Here is a 22,889-nt window from a genome sequence, read left to right on the forward strand (position 1 = left end):
AAGCTAAAGGTATGTTTCAACAGCTGTGCTAAACGTTTGGCTAGCATTTCCCGGATAAACAGTTCAGACTTCAACTGTATGATGGGGAAAAGAGAGAAAGAAAAGACTTACTAGTTTAAGTTTTACAAAGGCTATGGAGTTGCTGTGGATTAATAAAGTTTCAGATGACTGAAGAATAGGATATAATAAGGAAAAGATGTTTTGCTGGGTATATCAATACACATTTTCACTTGGAGTAACATCTGCAGCTTTACTCACCTGAGTAAAAGGACAGTGTAGCAAAAACAGAAGAGATTCAGAGACAGGCAAAGAGTATGGACCTGTATAAGAATGTGAATTATTGTTTGGCTTAAGAAACAAAAAAAAGGTATGTAAATTTCTATATAGAGTATATAATCACTGACATACAGAAGAAAAATTGGGATCATCCTGTTTATACTGTTTTAGCAGACAAGAGCAAGAGATGAGAATGACATTGAAAAGCAGCCAATTTAAATCTAAAAAAAAAATGTTTTTATTTGTTTTTCTTTGTTCTTAAACATGATGGGTTTTGATTTTAGTATTCCCCACCTCAGGAAATATTTAGATCTCAAAACTCAGGATCAGCCTCTCATAGGGATGATGAGACATCAACAATCACATTAGACAAGACAAAAATAATAAGGGCTGAAACTAATGAAAGTTCCAGAATAAATTATTGCACCTTCCCCTGAAACATCTGATACAGTCAGAGGTAGGACACCGGATTAAACAAACCACGTAGTTTGGCTATGTTACTGTTTCTATGACATTAGGTTTAAAAATTTCAGTTATATATCCCAGTTAGTCATGAAAATGTGTAACAATCTTCCACACTGAGCAATGAGTTACAGTAACATTAATGAATAAGAGGACAGAATAATTATTATTATTATTGGTCATAGACACCACTTATGTGTGCATGCATATGTATATACACGTTAAAATATGATATACATATATATGCATACACAAATGCATACATACATACAGACACAGACACACATGCCTTCTGAGAAGTGGGGCTCACCAGAAGGTCTGAAGACCATTCTTTACACCCTTCTCTGATACACATTACCAAATTGTGTAAGTGTGTGTGTGTATGTTTAACAGTGTGTGGAAGAAAATGTGAGAAGGAAGGGAAGCATGAACCTGAATATGGGAGAAATCATTCATGTTACTGTCGCTATTTCAGATCTGTGCTTGAAAACACATTTCCAAATGCCTTGTACATTGGCTAAGTTTACCAACAGCCAAGCAAGAAGAAATACACAATATTAAAGGGGCATTGTGAAAATGAAAATATTTATGTATGCATTTTCTGTTCTTTCCTGTGGTAGTGTTAATACATCATATTCCTGACAACTGGCAGGATGAGAAATTAAAAGAACTAATTTGGTTTTTGCCACTTACCCTGTTTGCCTGTTTCATGTTTCTGCCAAAGTTGAGAGAAAACTTGGGTAGTCCATCTCCCTATGGGTTTTCATTTATCAGCTCTAATGGGTTAGCTCATTGTAAACTTGCCTTTTCATCAGGCTTGATGAAATCATTTTAGTTTTGGAACTTAATGTATACTCTAAGTTGACAGTATCTCTTTAAACATAATTAATAATTCCTCAGACCCATTCGTATGAAAATTCTGCCATCTTTTCCACTTATTCACATGAATTCACACTATTTATCCTCCCTGTTTCTCTGGGAAGGCTTTTGAGAACACGAGTGAAACGAACAGACTATCACCTCATCTGATAGCAGAACTGCAGCTAATCAATTCTGAGGCTGCAAACAACTTAACTTCCAGACAAACTAACGTAGCTATAAACTAGTTGCAGATATCTAAGATAGCAAAAATCAGCATGACTACATTTAACAGGATAAATGACAGGACAGGTTTCCGTTTCAATGAGGTAAAGTTGTGTATAAGTTCCCTCATCCCCAAAATACATCTGTAAGGTCATTATCTCAAATAAAAATAAAAGAGAGAAATAAGTTATTTTTTAAAAAGCTAAAAATGAAATTACCTTTAATCCTATTGCTAGACAGAAAGAGATCGAGGCGGGTAAAGAAACAGAAAAGAGAACCAAAGAATATTGATAAACGTGTGTTGTCGGCTCTGAGAACCGAGGGTTGGTTGGCATCAGCTGAGTTTTGTCTCGTGATGCACGCTCGAGATGGTTCTCGCTGTTTTGTTAGAAATAGTCCAGGTTTTTAGTTTTAAAATTGTAATGGGCTTATTTGATCACCTTTGTCTTTTTGGTCCAATTCCATAGATTTTAACATCTTTCTCAGCAGGCACAGGCCTGCATACTGGATACAAACATATAGATAGAGTTACGTAGTTAATATGCTGTGCAGAGGCATCCCTAGAGAGTACAAACACCAGCACACAATGTTTCATCTTGATCTGAGCAGCCAATCTGCCTGCACGATGCATTGCATGGTGGTTCCTGTAGTCTCTGAACAATAAAATCTCTAGGAGAGAGGACAATTGCCACACTCCCCTGCATTTCTATGCAAAGTAATTGCAAGCCCCCTGGCTCCTCCCAGGTCACTTGCATTGGCCACAGGAGGGTAAAGAAGCGTTTCTGATGAAATGCACGACGTTGCCTTTCCATGGATTAACTTCCAAGCAGCAATGCTTCTGGCTCACCCCAGGGCCGACACTTCATGAGACGGGTTCCTGGGGTACAGGTATTATCTCATCACTCTTCCTGCTTGCCAGCAGCACCTTTTCGCAGAAGCCTCTTTACCTCTTCTGTCCCATAGCAAGCACAGGAGTGGGATTTTTTTCATACAATAATGTTTCTGTGGAGTTAGTTTTTTGTTGTTTTTTTTCTTTTCCTAGTTAACGTTCATTTGACCTTGTTATCAAATGTGTTCTCCTGCAATCATCTGAAAGGCCTTATTCAAACCAGCATATGTTTTTTTTTTTCCCTTTTACATCACCTTAAAGGGATGCATCTGTTGACATAGCTTCTCTAGAGAATGGATTTCATCTTTTGCTGAAGTTTTGTTCCAGCCAAAGCCGAACCTCCTGCAGATTGTAGAAAAAGGGGCCTTTGCCTCCCAGGTAGGCGATTTTTTGTCTCTGCACAATGCATACTCGCTCAAATGAAACCCCGTAGGCCACATTGGCATTGTTGTCCATGCAGTCAGCCACCACTTGGCACTGAGGTGGCAAGGAAAAGCGCTCTAGGAGCTGGTGAGCAGCTGCGCATCGGTCTTCCTGGTTCCTGTGTTTCTTAACTTCAAATGAAGAAGGAGAGATTCCAGGGGCAGCCCAGCCATCTGACGGGTGAGCCTCATCGATGTAGACCAACAGAAAGTCAGCCACACCAGAGAACTCCTCCACCAGCTTGCTGAAGGCTGACAGCTGGCTTGTGAACGGTGGTCAGGTAGCTGAGCCAAAGTTGACCACCAGTGGCCGCTCGGAGTTGGCAAAATCCAGAAGGTGGCATTTGGTTCCACACTTGCCACCGACACTCTTCCAGCTGCTGCTGCTGCCATCACTGCCCTTGGCTATGTGGATTACACTGGAGTTTGGGGCTTCTCCTCCCAGTTTGACCTGACGGCAAAACAAATTAAAACATAGCAAGTTAGTGTGACTTGCTTGTCCAGTATCCTTATAACTACTCTCTTCAGATAAATAGAGTCGCCTGTTCAAAGAGTACACCTAGCTACCCGCATGGACACTAGCATGGGGATATAGCAAATCATCAAAAGCAGCAGCTTCAAAAAGTTCATCTAGTCCATCTCCACTCACAGTGCATGGAAATGTGGTGTTCCTGACAGATATACTACTTCATTATTATTAGAAAATTTGATCTGAGATCTGTCTTGTCCTATCCACTACACACATAGTCCTGTCCACCCTTATGTATTTGGAGACTCTTATCTGCTTTCAGACAGACTACCTCCAATTTCTTCGAACTTTTCTCTGTGAGCCAAATTTTCTAGACATGATTTTTTTTCACTGCCATCCTCTGAGTTCTCTCCACTTGGTTCACATCTTCCTTGAAGAGCAGTATTCAAAACTTCAAAAGAGTTTACACTAATTCTCAGAGTAATCAATTACTTCATGTATCTCACAGGCTACACCTGTTTATACATTCCAGATATTTGCTTTTTTACAAAACTTCATGACTGTTTTGGAAAAACAGTAGACTGTTGACTAGGGGTTAACTAGTGAGAAGTTATAACGCCTAGGTCCTTTTTTCTGCCTTTCTAGTTGCTCCCCATCATGGATTTGAGTACTTCATCAGTCCAGCCTGAATTTGGTGCTTTGCACCTGACCCCATTGAACTGCATCCTACATTTCAAGCCATTTTTCCAATTCTCCAGAGTCATTCTGCATTGTATTCCTGATCTTCACAACACATGCAGTGCCTCTCAATTTTGAGAGGTTTGCAGGTTTCATACATGTATATTCTCTTCCACCCCGCAGTCCAAGAATTAAAATACTCAGAGTACCAAACACAAGAGAGATCTCTGCAGACGCCCACTCAATAAATCATTTTGTTTTGAGAGTGGACCATCCAAGACTGCTCTCTCCAAAGGGTTTTCTAACCACTTCGCAGTAATTTCATCAGTAATTGAGTGACACGTTTCCTACTACTGCAATGTTTCTCTAGAAGACGATTGGGGAAAAAGCAGCAGGAAAAGGGGAAAGTTTATACGATGGTTGAAGTAGGATGAAGTGAAAACGAACTGTTCTCAGCTCTAACCCCAGATCTAACTCAGACCCAACAGGCAATTGTGGAAAAGTCATTTTGCCTGACCGTTTCTATTTCCCTGCCTATAGAAAAAAGACAGAATATAAGCATCTCACAGAAGGGACTGCCAGAATAAGGTGGAGCCTGCAGAGGGCTCCAAGATCCTCAGCTGATAACTGTTATAGAACCACAAAATATTATTACATAAGACAATTAGTTTTTAATGAGCTCTGCCACAGCAATTCCTATGTATCTGCCTTTAACATCAAGCTCTAGTACAACAATGCAATTATCCTTTTGTATTTCCCTGACTCTTTCTATCTCTCTCTGTCTTCTGTCTATTTGATTATGTTCAGAAGTGTTGCTTTGAAGGAAACATACAGGGCCAAATTCTGAAGTCTTTCATATTTTATTTATTTATTTCTGAAGCTACACCCAACTGAAGTCAATAGACGTTAACGCTGAATGAGAACTGTGTAAAAACTGAGTAAATAACTGATTTTTGATGCACTTCTAGTCTACATTACATTATAGGGTATGCTGGTGAGTCAGATACAGTAAGAAGCTGAGTTAACAGCTGAATACTTAACTGATGTGATTACTGCTGCACACAGATCCAGAGGCAAGTATGTTGTAGATACTGGATCCTCCATTTCTCCCTAAGAAACCTGACTACCTTGAACAAATCTACAGTTATTCATAACTCAGCATTATTTCATCAGAATAGCAATAGAAGCAAGACTCTAACCAAAGCAAAGTTTGTAAGACACTGCCCTTAAAGCTACCAGACTTCACAGCTACATGAGAAGGTCTCACAGCATGTTGGCACATGATATAAACATCATTTTGACTATTTTCTATGGGGCAAATTGAGACACAACTATGCCATCATGCACTCAGAGATCAGCAAGGAAGAAAGCCACAGAAAGAAAGACTGCCCGAGACCCATAAATCTCTCCAGGCCAAGCACGTGGTGATCACACCACTGGAAGCAGGGGATGTGCAGCTGTAGCTGCACCAGAGGCAAGGGAAGAAAATGATGCCCCAGGAAAGCACAGCCCCTTGTGGCCCCCCTCCCCGTAAACCTACATCTGCAGCATTGCTATCTGCTAGAGCCCTGGTAGCAGTTAAAAAAAAAAGCCTTGTGCTCATTTGCCTTTGAAAGCAAGCAAGGTTTGCAATAGCTGAGTTTAGGACCTGCTGTGTGAGCGGGCTGTCTGTTGGACTCAAGGAAGGAAAAGAGCTGTGTCCCAGTTTTTGAGAAGAAAGGATCTATCTGGAGAGAGGCAGGCTCAGAGACTCAGGCTGTAGCATTTAAGAAGTAGCATTAAGCATCTTGCAGTGTTTAAGAAGTGCTACTACAGGCCACCTACACCTTAGCAGGTAGTAGGTATTCTTCTGTGCGGCTGTTGAACACCTCATTTCTCTCTGCCATTCTGTGCAGTAAGATAGGCAAAGCAGGAGTGAGTAAGGTAAAGGGCCAGACTTGAGCAAAGAAATACACGGGTCAAGATCATGTGGCAGCCATATAATCATCCTGAGGGCTGCATTCAATCCATAAGCCAGCTAGACAACTCAGCATTTTGTGATAAGTTGGTAACTACCAAAAAAGGGCACATCTCAAGAAACAACATCTGCACAAACACTAGATCCCTCTTTACCTAGAAAGCTTAACTGTTCTTGCGCTACCAAGCAAATGCTTTTTCAGAGCTAGCTTGCCCAAAATGTGCCTTTTGGGCAAAGCCTGACATGTAAGTATCTGTGCTGCACCCACTCCCTGGATGAATAATGGACCTCAGTATTTAGGAGTGTGCGCTCATCCAGTCAAAGAAGAGAAGTAATAACATGTGATTTATCTCATAAATCACAATTAAGCAACACACTTTGAATTTCTGATATTTGCTGGCACTCTTCAGAGAAGAAAAATAAAGGTTAAAAGAACAGAAGCAACTAAAACTCAGCAATGTACAGAGCTGCTCAGGAGACAAGAAACATCTGAGCAGCTGTTTCCCCTCACTCTTCTGGTTTTATTTTAATAAAACTATTATGACTGAAAATACTCTAACCAACACTCTTGACCTGGGAAACCACAGTCTGCCTCTTGATCATATTTAAGCAGAAAGAAAGGCTAAGCTCCTCATTACCAACTCTTCACTCAGGTCTACCAAACCATCTTTTCCTGGGTGAGTTTGCAAACCCTGAAGGAACACACTAACAAAACTCCCATCGAACACCAGCATGGGAATGCCCTTCAAGTACTATTTAACATTGATACCAAGGGTGGCAATGTATTTCACTATTCTCCAACAATTCAAGTTTGCATTCTGTCTCTCATACTCCTTATTGGCCAAAAAATAGATGGATTTAGGAAATAAAGTACAAATATGCCCTATGTCACCTTATAGCAGTTTCTCTTCATTTCCCACAGCCACGAAGTAAGTCTCATGGCCGCAGGTTACCTATCATTTTAATTTTTGTTTCTAGGAGTGCTTGTGTTGGGGTTTTTCCCCTTAATGAGACATCCTTGCCAAGCAGGCATTCACAAGGCATTTTCTGCTCTTGCAGAGGAGTAATTAGGTCGGTGCCTTGTTCCATGCCAGTGTCAGGCACTCCAAAAAGCAGCCCTGCCCAGTCGTTAATGCTTAAACATAAGCAGCGGCATCTCCACTAATTGGTCTTGATGAAGCACTGACGTTCCCAAAGGAACTCTTTATTTCACCAGGCTCGGGAACTGATTGACACAGGATGACAATATCATCCTTGCTGATCATCTGCATTGTAGGCCTTGGCTGTCTTCTTTGTTGTTATTTATTGAAAGAAAAAATAGCTCTTGGAAAAGAAAATCAATGCAATGAGAAAACAAACAAAAAACCCCATGTATTCAGCCAAACCACTTTTGAAATCTTACACAAAGGCAGGCAAAATATAAATTCTGAGAAACAAACTAGCAAAATTCCCCTCACACGCGATCCAGCATTTCTGTAATCACGTACTTATGTGCATGAATATTGTGCATTCGGTGCCAGCCTTCTGGATGAGGTGGAAACCGGGGCAGCGCGCAGGCACCCCCTCCCACGCAGTCTGCATGGGACACACAAGGTAGGCCAACCAAATCTGAGAGCCAGCCTGGCCATCAGCAAGAGCAAGCACCAGCCTGACACCAAAGCAGTGACTTGCATCATTTGTGCAAATTTTGTGTTTGCTTGGCAGCCTTGGTACTGCATCTCCTTCTCCGAGTCTGCACGCAGAGTGAAAAGGGAACAACGTTGCTGATGCTTTAGCACGCAGACTGCAAAATGAAGGAGACTTAGGAGTGGGAAAGAAAGCCCTATTCATAAACTACAGGCTAGAAATAGCACATACTGCTAACTTTGTTGTACATTCTCCATGAGGACTAGGAAAGGTCCTACAGACAAAACATCACCTCCTCATTTACCTTCTTTTTTTTCTCATTTTGCTTTTATCAGCTTTAGCATAACCCTCCTGGGATCCTGTGTACTGGAATACAGCTTTCATTCCCTGCATGAGGGATTTTCAAACATTTTGGCAGACTCATCAGGCTGTGTCAACCCCCTAAAGAAAATAGGTGTTGCCAGACAATTAGCAGTCTGTGATATTAGCCATTTAAATATGGACATGCTGTGTTTGGGACTGCAGTCCAGCAATTGGTAATGAACTGAATCCCTGGAGCTTTTTGCTCCTTTTCAAATTCTCTGCTTTGATTTGATTTGATCCCATTCAGCTAAATATAGCCTCTGAACAGCCCGATATTTCTCAGTGTTTCATCCAAATTATAATCAGACTCTGGCTGGAGAATTATACAAATTTTTTTTGTTGTTGTTTTCTTTATTTACAGGACCCAGAGTTGTGCAGTGGATAAAAATTACAGGAGGCCCTTGTCTGGAGTAGTGTACGGGAGCTCTTCATTTGTCATGGGGAGGTGGCAGCTTGCTTTAAGAGACTCGATTACTTGATTTGGAGAGCAGAGTGGAACTGACTCAAGTTCTCCCAGTCTTTTATTTAGGATCAGGTGTGTGAAGCCTAGGGAAGGAAGTGGGAGACAAATTAAAAGGGCACAGTCCAGACAAAAATAACTAGTCAAATGCTGCTCTCTTTACTTAAAAACTGCCAGTCCCACAAATGAGCATGCATGGCAAAGGGAAAGCATAAAGGAGCCTTTTGCCTTGCACTCTTATAAAAGAAAATGGATAATTTTAGTTCCTCTGACTGGGGAGCCTACAGCAAGCTGCTTAAGGGCTTATGTTTCCCTCAAGATGGGAGCATGACCTACAACATCATGGCCTCTGAGCCACTGGCTGCCCTTGTGAACTCTACCTACAGGTGACAGAGGCCTTCACCAGTCTTTGTTAGTCAGCACCTGGAGGACATTTGAAGTTAATTTGGAATTTCTTTTTTTATTATTGTTTTTTTTACTCAGCTTTAGCACTGTATGAATAAACAGTGGTGGTTTTGTCGGAGAGGCAGAGCTGGGGCGCATTAGCTAATTTTCTGTCTACCACAGCTGAAGGGGGTTTTCACAAGGGTTTGACAAAAAGGCAAGCAGTCCTTTCAGTCAGTTTTTCACACATAAGGGTGAAAATGGAAGACTGCAAAGAGGTGGTGTGGAAGAACTGAAGTTAGATCCACAAAATGAAACAGGTAGGATGAGACCCCATGTGGGATAGGAGTCGTCATATTCCTTTTCTTACCCTTTGTCTGTCTTGAATGTTTGAACTGTAAGCTCCATGGGACAAACTGTCTGCTCCTCTTGTTTAGGACACTGCCTAGTACAATGGGTCCCTGGTCTAGGTTGGTCCAATCTAATATATTGAGTATATATTAATAATATATTAATATATATATTAATAATAATGTCAATGTTTTAATAATAATGACAATGACAAGCCCAAATCCTGTTGAATTTACGTTCCAAACACTGCAGGAAAGGTTTTAATTGTGGTTTTGCTTTGTTTTTCTCACCTCTTTCAAGATTGTTTTCATTTGCAAATTCTGCTAAGGCTGAACTTTGTAAAACCAAGAAAATATTTTTAATACCACACAATGTCTAGTTCAAAATCCTGAAACTATACAACACGCTCTCTTTCACAAATTCCTTTTATCACTGTCAAATGGAGAGAGAGACACTTCCTTACCTTACTAGACAAAATAAATACAAATAATGAGTATAGAGATTATGTCTTTGTTCCAACCTTTAAAAGATTTCCCCAAAAAGCAAAGAGTTACTGGACAGCCAAACAGCAGGTAAAGGATCATGCCGTTATATTACTTTCACATATAGCTTTGTGATAATGCTGTGCAGCATGCACTTAACATGACAGTTTTCGGGCTGTCCTGCTTTGCATACTGATTTATTTTAGGAATAAATGATGTACCTATCAGGCAGGCAGAAGTAGCCAAAGGTAATTTAATTGTGCCTCCCTGAAATCTCAGGAAAATCCCACTGGGTGTTTACTGAACCAGTCTACTCGCTGCTACATCCAGAGCTGGGCCTATGCTGTGAAGCTGGGATCCTGTGCCAACCGTTCCCTCCATGCTGGATCCGTCATGCCAGAGCTTGCTGCTGGCCCGTTCTAAAGACAGTAAAAAGCTGTACAAGAACATACACACACCCATCACCATCCATTGCTTGAGATGCCAGCATCCTTCTGAGGGCTGTAAAGTACATTTACACACATGTGCATATAAGCATACGTGCATGTTAACCCAATAGGTGCACCACAGCATTCCTACGCGTTTGGCTGCTTCAGGGAGATGCCATTAAGGTCTTCACCCTAATTGCCCTGCAGTGAGGCGGAGAACAGGGAGGATTTCCTCTAGGATAACCTTACAGCTCTCTACTGGAGACCAGGAACGGTAGCTCTGCATTGCTGAAACGCAAAGCTTGCATCTAGCACTGGAAAAGCTCCCAGCATGAGGCCTCACCGCTGGGCACTGCTAATGGCTGCAACCTTTTTTGTACCCATTTAAAAAGCATTTTAGATAACAATTTCTCACCTTTGGAGTCTTAGAAAGCGGATTCATCCCAATACTAAATAAAGCATGGAACTTGGCAGGTAAAAAAAAGCTTTTAAAAGTAAATACAATGTTTTTTTCAAAACTTCTCTAGCTTTTTCTCTAGATTTCTGTAAGGTATGTGACACATTCAGTATACATGCTGTGGGCTAAAACAAACACCTCACTGGCATTTGTACAGATGGACTATATAAATCATGCAGAAGGCATACTAACACCCTCCCAAAAATCTCATTTGTTTTTTCTCTTTTATCAGTAGGTGTGGTTGCCTTCATATTTATACATATGTATACATACACATATATATGTGTATGCATATACAGAGAAATGAGAGAGCTGACTCCTGCAAGAGTAGATTATGTATGCCTGTGTGTGTATTTTTGCATTTATACACACATATACGTATATGTATGTACATATATATAGACAGATACACACACGTATATATATCTGTATACATACAAACACATAGGAAAGTGTAAATACCTACACACACATACATACATGATTTGCTCTTCAGGATTCAATCCACTCATTTCTGTAGGTAAACAGAGCACAACAGTAAATTAGAAAAATAACATTTAAATAAAATAGTTGCACTCTTTCAATTATATAAAGTTAATGCAACTTGACTACTAGCTCTATTTATCTCTGTTGTGACAATTAATCTGGTCCTAAAGACTCCCTTGCTGTAATGTAAGACACGCTTGCCTCTCGGAAATGAACAGGAGGAAGATGTTCTATAAATCACAGAGCTGGTGCAGTGTAGACAATATCAACACTGAATGTGACAGATACTGATCTCAGAGCTAAGGAAATAAAAAGAAATATATTAATAATTGATAAAATTTACATAGGAAAATAAAAATAAACAAAAGATCAATCATTTTGATTCCAGTGGGACTGTAAAATGTGGCGAAAACAAGTCATATGGAATGTTCCAATAAAAAAGAATACTGAATATACTTTATATACAATACAACAAACTGCATTGCTTCCCCACTGAGGATGTTAAAGTCTTCAACTGTTGCTAGGTAATCTTGCCTATGAAATAATTGTCCTAACCAAGAAGTCATGTGCAATAATACTTAATAACAACAAAAAGCAGAACAAAAGCAAGTTGAAATTTGGGCAAGATATTCAAGAGTTTTTCTAGAAGGGAAAATGCATCAGAATAGCTATTATCAAATACACTCTACTTTAACTATTCCAAGATCATCTCTTGTACACACACACTAGTCTTGAAACAAAATCACTTAATTCTGGGACAGTCTGTGTGCTTTCAAGGCAGAGCTCCTTTCTTGTAATAAATTTACTTTAATCCGGAATCTAGTATCTACCCACAGAGTTTTTCTGGAATGGCTTCCAGTAAATTTTTCCATGAATAGAAATTTTACATCAAGTACTTTTGTGAAAAACGTTATGAAACGTACTCAGGAAGAGTTCTGTGTAAGTGACACAACACACAGTAAAACCAAGCATAGTTACTGCTCTAATCCAGTCTTCTGCTAACTGGCAGTCTAGCTTTGGTTTATCTCAGACATCTGCAATTCTGCTATTCTAGCTGAAAAATGGTGATTATCTCATAAACACTCCTCAATGGAATGAGCTTAAGCACCTGCTTAAGTACTTTGCTAATACCTGGCTTCAACTAGCAAATTGGAGCAATAAGCAATCACGGTTATGATATTGACTGCATTTTGCCATGCTGTTTAGTACCCTGATTCCATAATATTTTCATTTCCTACCCTCACCAATTGGCTAAGATTAAGATATCACAACTGGGCAGTCCTATTCAAGATTTAGAAAAAGATGATTTAAGGAAAAAGATGCTTCGTGGGACAGTCTTTAACATATTTCACTATTTCTCATGCTTTTGAAACATGCCACAAAGCAGGGTATATTTCAAATTTTTTCAGCTCTACCAGTACAGCTTTCCAGCTGAAACTTTTTTTCTTTCTCTTCCTTACAGAAACAGCAGAAGATTCTCCTCTGTTGTGGAGCTGATGACTCTTCTCCTGATACTGCTCCTCAGTTTATTGTGTCCCCTCTATAATTCGACTTCTACACTTATCTACCTTTCTGTGATAGTCAGGGGTTTCCGTGATCTTCTGTCCTTATGGCCCATAATTCTATTAAGAAAAACAGAGTCTTTTCATGAATTGTTGGTCAGTTAGTTTCATCTTAAGGATAGCTGGCATGAATGGATTTTTTTCCCCTTTTTGGAACAAGGTGATAAAATTTGGTTATGTTTACATGCATTTTTCTGCTGAGTTCATTGAGGCCCAGAATTCATTCTAGGGACCTTAAAGCCTGATTGACCTGAACAACCTAGGTCATTTAATGGTGATAAGGGAGAGTTTTTAATTACCAAAGTTCAAGGTATGAGTTTCATTGCAAACACCAAAAATAGCACACAGTCATCCTCCCTGTACCTTCCATGGTTGACATCAACAGTACTGAGAAAAAGGCAAAGTATGACTTTGGAAAGTACAGAAAGGCATGTGACATCTTTTATTTTAAATCATTTTCTGTTATTTAAGCAAAATGAGATTGAAAATATCTCATGGATATAAGGTTCCTTACAGCTCCACACCTCCTCCAGACCCTGGGCTACATACAGGTTGCAAATGTGGGAACTGGAAACTTGGCTGTCTCAGAGCCACCCTACCAACTTCCACTGGAGCCTTGACCAAGTCATGTGTTAACTGTCCTGCCTTGCCTTGTCTGTAAAATGGGAACAATTGTGTTCACCGCCCATTTAACAAGGCCACTGTAATATTTACTTACTTAATGTCTGTGAAGAGACTAAAACCAGAAACTAGAAGAGCTAGGAGAATAGTCAGCTTCATTCAGCATTACTTTATTTGGGTAGCCAGCTGGCTGATTCCTAGGGTGGCAGTAAGAGGTTGACCCATTTGGCAAAAGCTAATGTTATTTATATGTGTCTTACACTGAAAATTAATGTCCCTGTGGCTTGGGTTTCAGGCTAAGCAGCTTGTATTCCATATCACAAAGCCAGCAAACACCAACACCACCAGCTCTTCACATCTCTAGGTAAGAGCAAATACAAAAGCTATTGTGGGGGAGCGAAAGGGAACTGGGGGGAAGGCCACAGAAAAAGAAGTATTTCAGAAAATGCAGAGCTATCGTTTGGATAGGACCCCTATGACCTCATGACATCACATGGGGTATGTTAAATAAGATGATCTAAATAAGACAACACATTAACAGACTACGCACTGTTTTGGAAGCCACAGAGCTCTGAATCCTGTTCTTCTACCTACTAACTGGGTGGCCTGTGCAAGAAATTTCATCTTTTTGGGTCCACCTTTTCAGTCTATAAAAGGGAACTATAACTACCTCATGAGACCTGGGCAGTACCACTAGGTAATATTTCTACAAAACTTAAAAGGAAACAAAAAAGTAGATGTTGCGTAACTGTTATTAGCTTTATTAATTTCAATCACCAGACAGCTGTTCCTCAGCTAGTCAAGTTCATTTTTAATCTCAGACATATCCCTCTGTCACTGCTTTCATGAAGAAAAAAGGCTCGCTGTTTCACTCTGTGCCCAGTTTTACTATTACCTGGATGCTTCCTCCAATATAAAAATTAACATATGAGTAACAGAAAATGCCAGTGTAATGACAAAGGTTCATTTCTATCTTTTACCCTAATTAAAACAATTCTATCTATGTTACATAGATGACATCTATCTATGCAGAGCTCTATCTGAAGATGCGGTCTTTGTATAATCTCCGAGGATCTCACATGGTAAACAATTAAACAACAGCTGTGAAAACATCTAGAGCACTTTACAGTTATTCTTATAGGAAGATCTGGAAATACTTTATAAACATGAAAATTATTATTCGTACTGGTGGGGAAACTGAGGCACAGTTAAAGCGACATGGCCATGGCCGCACAGAAAGTTAGTGGCAGAGCAGAGAGAGCAGCTCCTGAACCTCGTGAACCCCTAGCCCCGACTTAAAAGTACTGCTCCTTTCACCTTATACCTCTCCCGTCAAACTTAACATCAAATAGGAGATAGTCCGCACCGCACAGTCATTCCCTTCCCTTCTCCGTTGACAACAGGGATGTTCATCACAGCTTACCCACCCCAACCTGCCAGTCCCCATCCCCCTGTACCCACCTGCTTGTAGGCGTCCAGGAGGAAGCTGTTCCAGACACAGCGCAGCCCCTCCGAGGTCAGCATCCTCCGCCGCTCACCGCGCCCAGACTTAGACCGGCTCAGAAATAGCAGCATGTGCTTCAGGAGGATCACAGAGTCATACAGCGCAAGGAAGAGGCAATTGGAGAAAAAGACCGGCAAGATCTGAAGCGTGATCAGCAAATCCACACTTAGCAGACCCATCTTCCTTGCTGCTTCTCTTCAGCCGGGTGCCTTCAGCTCCCTTTTTTGCTCTCTACCCTCATTTAAAAAAGTAAATTAAAAAGCATTTCAGAAGCCTCGTTACCCCTCTCTCAGCTGCTCTCTTTAAAGTGAGCAGAGATAGTTAAATATGAGCAGGCTGGTTAAAACCATAACTGCATGATACTCATTCAACTCGGAGCTGCCTATTTTTCAGAAACTAAGATGTTAACAAAAATTCTTCCCTTAACCAGGAGACCTGATTTTGTTGAAGAGAGAGACAGCTGTGTCTCCAGTTCCCTGCAGTTACAAAATTTAAGCTGAGACTGTTAATTGTTAACTTTCCTGCACTATCCCATTGTTTCTCAGCTATTTAAGCACTGAACAGACCTCTCATTTCTGTGTCAGTAAGGCTAGCTACCAGGTGCAACAATACTTTTTTTAAAAAAGGTTTATGTACATAAACTTTCTGTTCCTTCCTTCCTCCCTCCCTCTTTCCCTCTCTCCCTCCACCCCCCCACCCCGCCTCTCTGTATTCCTGCCTTCCTCCTCTCGCCCTCTCTCTTGCTATCTGCCTATGGTGCAAAGTGCTTTCCCCTCTAGAGTCCTAGCTTGCTTCCCTGAAGCCTTTTATACATTCCCTAGCTAATTGCTGCAATAGAGAAATGAAACCCTAATCTTAGTAAAGATCTTGACGTCAATGTAAAAGAGGGCTTTACTTTGGCCAGTACTGCAGTGAATAGAAAAATGAAATTCTCAAAACTGCTTTTTTTTTTTTTTTAAGAGAGAGGAGAAAAAAGAGAGACAGACAGCAAGGGTGGAACTTTGCTTTGCTTTGAAAAGGAAAAAGAAAAAAAACAATATGCTTCTGACTGCTCTTATGAAATGCTTTCAGATTTTGGAAAAAGTATTTTCATATGACATGAAGGTGACACAGCAATGCAGGCTTCTGTTGTCAATGTGTTTTTTTCTCATGGCTGTTTTTTTTCCTTTGCCCTTTTGTCTTTTCCAGGAAGGTGTGTGAGTTGATGCATCCCAAGAAACGGCACATTTCCATACATTTTCCTCCCACCTCCATGAAGTACAACATGTATAGTGTTTAAATATCCTTTGTTGTCTTCTTGGTATTTAAGGAAACATAAGTAAACACCCAGCAGTGACTTCATCTACTGATATGTAAGAGAAGAAGAAAAGAAAGAGAGGAAAAAAAAGTTTTTGAAGGATTTGGGGTTTTTAAGCTAAAGTTCCCTGCTTAAAAATAGTTTGCTACAACCTTAAATGCTGTTAATCAACTGAGCTTCAAGGACTTTAGTATTTCCCTATGATAACTATTTACATCCACTAGCCTAATAAGGATAACTAACTTTTGGTTAAAAGCTTATTAAAAAAACCCAGAAAGAAAGAAGTTTCCTCTGGCAGAGCCCTGTGTGTTTAACAACCACAAGCATCCCCTGCAGCCCCATGCTGAAGGTTTGCTTTGTTTATATGCAGTTCTCTTTGTTTCACCTTTTTAGTCTGGTATTTAGTCCTCTTTCCACGTTTGGGTTTTTTTTTTTTTGTTACAGTAGACACATTTTGTTTGGGTTTTTTTTAGCATGGTTCTAACTTCCTTAGGTATTTCATGTATTTCATGTTGCAGACATCCATAATTTTGTTTCTGAGTGGATGTCTTCCCTATGTGCTTATGTAGGCTCTCCTCACCAGATACATTTCATTCCCAGAGATGCCAGCATGATACCTAACCTCTGTCAACTCACATCCTTGATGAGTAGTACAAGCTTCCTTCATTAATATATCTTAGTTTTCATCAGTCATCACTATCCTTTCACTGCTAGCAACTGCAGAAGATAAACACCATCAATCTTCCCTACTCTGGGGTCTTTCATTTTCAGACATTGTAACATCACTTGGGCCATCATTATACTAGGATGCATACCTCTAGAAGGGCCACCCCATGTCTTGTCTTGGGCTCACCAAAGAAAAGTCTGTTTAGGTAGCATAATATCAGGCCTTTGCAAAAGATATCACCCAGACAGGATATCTTCCAGCAAATGTTTACTCAAAGAAATAACTTTAAAAGGTTATGCACATTAAACCAGTGACCTTCTGCATTACTAGCATAAACAAAAAAAGGAACTGAGTTTCTTTTTCAAACTACAACAGTTTTTAAGTCAAAATGTTGGTGGTGACAGTGTTCTGTTGCCATAGAAAGGATTGCAACCTCACAGATCTGGCTTTATTACTAAAACTTGCAAAAACACGTTATAAGCAGGCATTTATATATCCCCACACATGGATGAGTCAGCGTGCTCATGTCATGTGAGCGCAACACAGGAACAAGGGTCCCCAGAGCTGCTAAACTAGCTTACTGTCTGACCTCAGGCAAGCATATGTAATCACTTGATTACAAGCACTCTTAAGCCGAGATTACTCTTCTGTAGATCCACCATTAAAACATACATGATTCTGTCTGGGAAGGTCCCCTTTCTTTATTTTGGGAAGGTTTGTTAAAAGGCAGGCCTGGAGATTGTTGATGATGATGCCAGATGAATCATCAGCCATTGTTTCTGAGAACAGTTTGCAAACAGCTCTGAGGACAGTCCGGCTCAGGCTCTTCCTGTTCCCTGGAGGTAAAGTCAGGCAAGAACCTACGCTGGGAACACAATGTATTCTGGGTTCCTGTGAAACAACTGCCCCTACCCACTGCGTGCTTCATGGGTGAAGAGGTTGTTTGTAAGACAGCTGGAGACCAGACTGCTACGGAGCTTTGAAGTGCATCGGAAGCTGAACAGGAATCCCATGGAGCACTAGTGTGAGATGGTATTTCATATTTACTACGTCACCTTCCTTGCCTATAAGGCAGACTCTGTGTATCGAGTTAAACAGAACTACCTCAGATTGTGTGTTTGAGAGCTTCGGTCAAGAGGTGCTCATAACTACCTAATCCAACCATAAAGACAAAAATATTTAGCCTAAATAAAAATGTAAAAAGACAGTTTCTGCCATTGCTGTCTTCAGAAGCATTCTGTCCCTGCAGGGCACAAGCACTGCTGCTTAGCTTGACAGTCACGAGTACAGCAGCCCTCAAAAGAGAAGGAAAGCATAATCCCTGCTTCTTCTTGTTGATACCGCTTCTCTCCTTGTTGGCTGAAACAATTCATCCCTGTGTTTACTTCTCTCAGACATCAAAAATACAAGGGAAACCACTATTTGCATCTTTTGTGAAAGACTGGTATCTGCAGCATAATCTCAGTGTTGAAGCCAACGGTCTCTTTATTTCCCTACAGACCTTCATGAAGCAAGAAAGAAAGGCTAGATCTTTCATACCTCAAGGCATTAAGCGAGCCTTTACTCTCTTGAAGGAAAACTGGATGAATTTGATACGTGAGGAAGAATTAGGCAGGGTTGAAGATACACATGAAAGAACTGAGATAGGGTTCAGCTAAAGCTCATTTCAGTTACCTGCTCTGCCATACCTTCCTATATAATTTGGGCACAGCCCTACAAAGTACCTCAGTTCTCCATCAGCAAAAGAAAATAAAAGTCCTGCCGTAATCTAAGGAGCAGTCAGGTTCAGTAATGGGAAATTAAACATATCATCCATAATTTGTCAAGGTGGAATGAGCAAAGCCAACAACATTAAAGCATTCACTGTTACTAGACCTTGTATGTGGCTAAAGTCAACAGTATCGGTATAGATGTTCATATTCTGTAATGTTTATGGAAATCAGAGCCATCAAAACCGTATCCATGCATAGCTTCATGTTTCTTCCCAGTTTCAACCACAGTAGCATGAAGACTGGGACACGGGCAGCTAGTAAGTTTGTTTACTGCAACTCTTGATAACTGCCTAGACACAGGAAATTTGAGGTGGAGTTACTACTGCTCAGGTCACTTTCTCTGATCTCATTTTATAGTAGATCCATACTAGCTTTCTGCATGTCAGATAGAGTATTTTACAGCCTTTACTTGGTTGTGTAGGTCTTTACTTGTTTGTGGCTAAACTACCTGTGTAAGCTGCCATGGCACTCAATTGCACTGTATCTAGGTACCTAAATGCAAGACCCTAGAGCCCAAAACAAGCAGGCTGATATTTTGGTTACTCAGCCTTATTTTCTCAGACTAAGCAAGACCAATTTGAACACAGTTACTCTTGCGACACAGCTGGGAAAGGGTACCTCACAGTGACAGGCAAGCAAGACTGCTGCTCCTGTCCTACCCCCAGGAGGTACATGGGAGAGATCATCCCAAAGGATTCAGCACAACCTGTGTGCCTGCCTTGCTGCTTCTCACTGCTTTCACTGCCAAAACCAAAGAATGAAGCTTTTTGTTTGAGAGCTAGTTAGTGTGTCCATGAGCTTATCCCTGGAGAATTGCGCAGCTGCAGAGTGATATGGCTAGAGATGGGGAGGAGAAAGTTTAGCTTAGTTTTGCCTCCCTGGCCCTGGGCAAAATTTGTTTATTACAGCCAAACAAGAATTTGTGCCTCTCATAAAACTGCATTTTTTCTCATTGCCAAAAGAGAAAAATCTCCCCCTTCTCTCAGCAACAATTCCCTCACTTAAAATGCTATGGAGCGTTGACTGACTGTCTATTTCCACTTTTTGATTAGGATCAGCAATGTATTTTCCTACAGAAATAATATCTTCAATGAAAAATAAAATTTTTCAGGCCAGTCTCAGTGATACCTGGATGGATTACCCATGGCGTGGATTCACCAGGCCCTGCCTTCCTCCGTCACTCCTGGCCGCAGCACCACGTCTGAATGGAGCAACGTTCATCCCGCTGGCACCCAGCCCCATTCTGCCTGCTTAAAGCTGCCTCTGTTCTCTACAGGAATCCGCTTACCAGCCTTTCAAAGGTGAGTGCACTAAATATATCCTTACTGCCTAACTTATTTACCTTTTGTATCAGCCTTGGTTTTGTTTTATTTGGGTTATTCTACCACTGCCATTATGCTGCATAATTGAGAGTTGATTATTCTGTGAAACTGGCAGCTGTGAGAGGTGCCAATTTAATAGCCCGGAAGACGTGATTCCTCAAGTTTATCCACAGTGGGGCTGAGTACAGGTAGTGAGAATGCAAACTGCCCACAGGAGCAGCTCTCCATGGCAATTTGGAGGGAAGACCCTGGAGCAGGAAAAGGAAGCCAGCCTCACTGCCCACTCAGTCCACAAGGCAATGCTACAATTAGAGGTCGTTTCATCCAATAGATGCCAAACTGAGACAGAACTAAGGAAGAAAAAGGCCGTATAATTGGGACACTTCTGGATAGGGAAAGAACAGAGTATCCTAAGAGATGGCAAATTATACCCAGATTCTGGGTATAACTGAGGCTGTCTTATAGTCAAGCCACAGTGGTTCAGAAAGATCGAAGTGCACAAGGAGAGCTGGGACTGCTGATGACTCTGCAAAACCTGTTCTGTCGACTTCAAAGCTGTCAGTCTGGCACCTTCTAAGAGCCTGCATTCGTTGTATGACAGCAAAGTGAAATAATTGACTCATGGGTGTGGGTGTGTAATAGTGACAAATTTGAGGCTAGAAGAATTCCCCACATCCCTTGGCTAATGATCCCCAAATTTCTATGCAAAACAAAAATAATCTCCCTGTTTCAATAAACTACAGTGAACAAACCTGATGCTAAAACACACCTGGCTGAGTCAGACTTAATTTTGGAACAAAACAAAACACCCTACCCACCCTAAAAGATAAGGTAGTTTCTCTTAAGAAAAACAGGAAAGCTGATCTATGAATAAGGACAATCAGAAGACTTCGTCAGAAGAAAAATCAGTCAGCCCAAATACTCTGAATATTGCACAAGAGGAGGAAAAAAGACATAAATGTATTGAACATGAGAACAACTTCATCTGCTGTAGATTCTGTAAATTTCCTCCCAAACTCCCAAGAGAAGCTGGGACTAGATTTTTAAGTCCTTCCACTCATATGACTATCTAGGTGAAGGATATGTATACAGGAGTCTCATATAGCTGTCAATAAGTTATGATGTTAATGTATTCCTACCCATCTAAACCACCAGAGACGTGGTGGGGGGTAAAATTTTAGCCATATCTCTGTAGGGGTTTTTAAGTAAGTTGGCTCAAAGTTCTAGAAAAGCCCTCCAGCCCCAGCTTTCCCAGCTGAGAAGGGGCCATTTCCTTTTTCTTGGCAAACCACTGACCTTTTTTTTCAGTGTATCCCACTGGAGAGCTCCTAATCCAGTGTGTTTCAGTGGAACTAAATGAGGTGTGTGTCCTTGTCATTCTTGTCGCATGTTTGTACATGACTTTCAGTTGCTGATGATAGCTATACACAATCCAAGCTTTCAATCTCCCTCCTTCACATCCTGACGCATTTTAAAGTTCCACCTTCTATGGATAATTTTCTGTGCAGGAGTGGAGGCAGAAATGCTGAAATACCATAATAAAGGTTCTTATCATTATATTTCTAGTTAAGTCAGAAACAGAAATTGCCAAGAATCCTGTTTCCTTGAACTTGAATCCTAGTCTCCAACCTTTTCTTCCCAAACCAAGACAATCAGATAGTTCAGATCTCATGTGGATCGAGAGCTGAGGTTTCCAGTCTTTATCAAAAGATATCCAGCTAGAAGAAAAAAAGGCAGTCACAGTACCTACTTATAGAAGGTCTAATATAAAAACTGGTGTGCTTTGCACCAAACATTCAATTCCCTTCCAATCTGGAGCACTGGAACACAAAAAAAAATTCTTACAGTTACAGGAGGTTATGCAGCAGTTTGCCTTTCTGAGTGGAGGGCTTCTTCTCAAGAGGAGCCTCTTAGATGCATGAGATTAGAAACTGTATGCTCTAAGTATTAGTCAAAGTCTAGGAAGTGGTGGGTGCTGAAGTGAAAGCCAGTAGAAATCTCTTATTTTATCATCATCCTGCTCACATTTGATATTAAAGCGGTACTGCTCCCCCCATCTTTTTTTTCAGCTTAATGTACCAGTAACAATTAACAAAAAATGTTTTAAAAACATATAAACAAGCTATCTTGTTCTCAGATTGACCTGCTCTATACTATAAGTGTAAGCAATCAACTTTCATATACTCCTTAATGCCATTGCCAATCTGAAGTCAGTATCAACAACCTGTCTCCTAGGTTTCTTAATCTATAAATCAGATCCTTAAATCCTGGTATACATTTGATATCTTACAAACTGCCATCCTGGTGCCCTTACACACTACTCTGTTCAGTTCAACCCTCCTCCACCTTGCCAGGCAAGAATGTGGTGGAATGACCATCCCAGCTGACAACTATGAGCAGTTTCACCAGGGCTTTGTTCTCAGTGGTAGCTCATCTAAATACCATTCACACTCAGTCTCAGATCAGACAATTACGGGGTTTTTTTAGTATGATTCAAATTTCCAGCCTAACCTTGCTTCTCATAGTCTTGTCAGATACTCTCTTATCATCATTTGTATGTAATTTATAAATCATGAAATAGTAATCTTTTCATCTTTGGGAACAAGGAAAATACCTAGGCCTTCTTGGCTGAGGCAGTAAGGAGTTCATGGGCAGTTTACTTTCCTAAGTAAGGACAGGGAACTTCTTATATCAAAGACTGAAAGCCAAGGCTTCTTTTTTCATTTCAATATTTTCAATATTCATGACAGAAACTGCAGTTCTTTGGATGAAACCATATTGTAATGGTCCAAAGCTTCTTGTAAACAACTTGGTTTTATAAATTTGCTTTCAGGCCATTTAAAGACTGGCATTTCTTTAATTAACTCCTTC

At 40.6% G+C, this 22,889-nt stretch overlaps 1 protein-coding gene across 3 annotated transcripts; it reads right to left on the reverse strand.

Annotated features, from left to right (window-relative positions):
- Positions 1 to 1,959: 1,959 nt before the first annotated feature.
- DIO2 (iodothyronine deiodinase 2) lies at positions 1,960 to 15,139 on the reverse strand. 3 transcript variants are annotated; one of them, XM_009280749.1, is made up of 2 exons: positions 14,918 to 15,139; positions 1,960 to 3,583 (listed from the first exon to the last, which is right to left on the reverse strand). In XM_009280749.1, the coding sequence occupies exons 1-2, from the start codon at positions 15,137 to 15,139 to the stop codon at positions 2,966 to 2,968; spliced, it is 840 nt and encodes a 279-aa protein (XP_009279024.2). In that variant the 3' UTR covers positions 1,960 to 2,965. The 3 variants fall into 3 exon arrangements, with proteins under 3 accessions (XP_009279024.2, XP_019328022.1, XP_019328023.1); XM_019472477.1 differs by having other exon boundaries at positions 3,011 to 3,583; XM_019472478.1 differs by having other exon boundaries at positions 3,440 to 3,583; positions 14,995 to 15,139.
- Between the last annotated feature and the right edge of the window lie 7,750 nt (positions 15,140 to 22,889).

This window comes from Aptenodytes forsteri, unplaced genomic scaffold, assembly GCF_000699145.1.
Source record: "Aptenodytes forsteri isolate BGI_AS27 unplaced genomic scaffold, ASM69914v1 Scaffold193, whole genome shotgun sequence".
NCBI lineage: Eukaryota > Metazoa > Chordata > Aves > Sphenisciformes > Spheniscidae > Aptenodytes > Aptenodytes forsteri.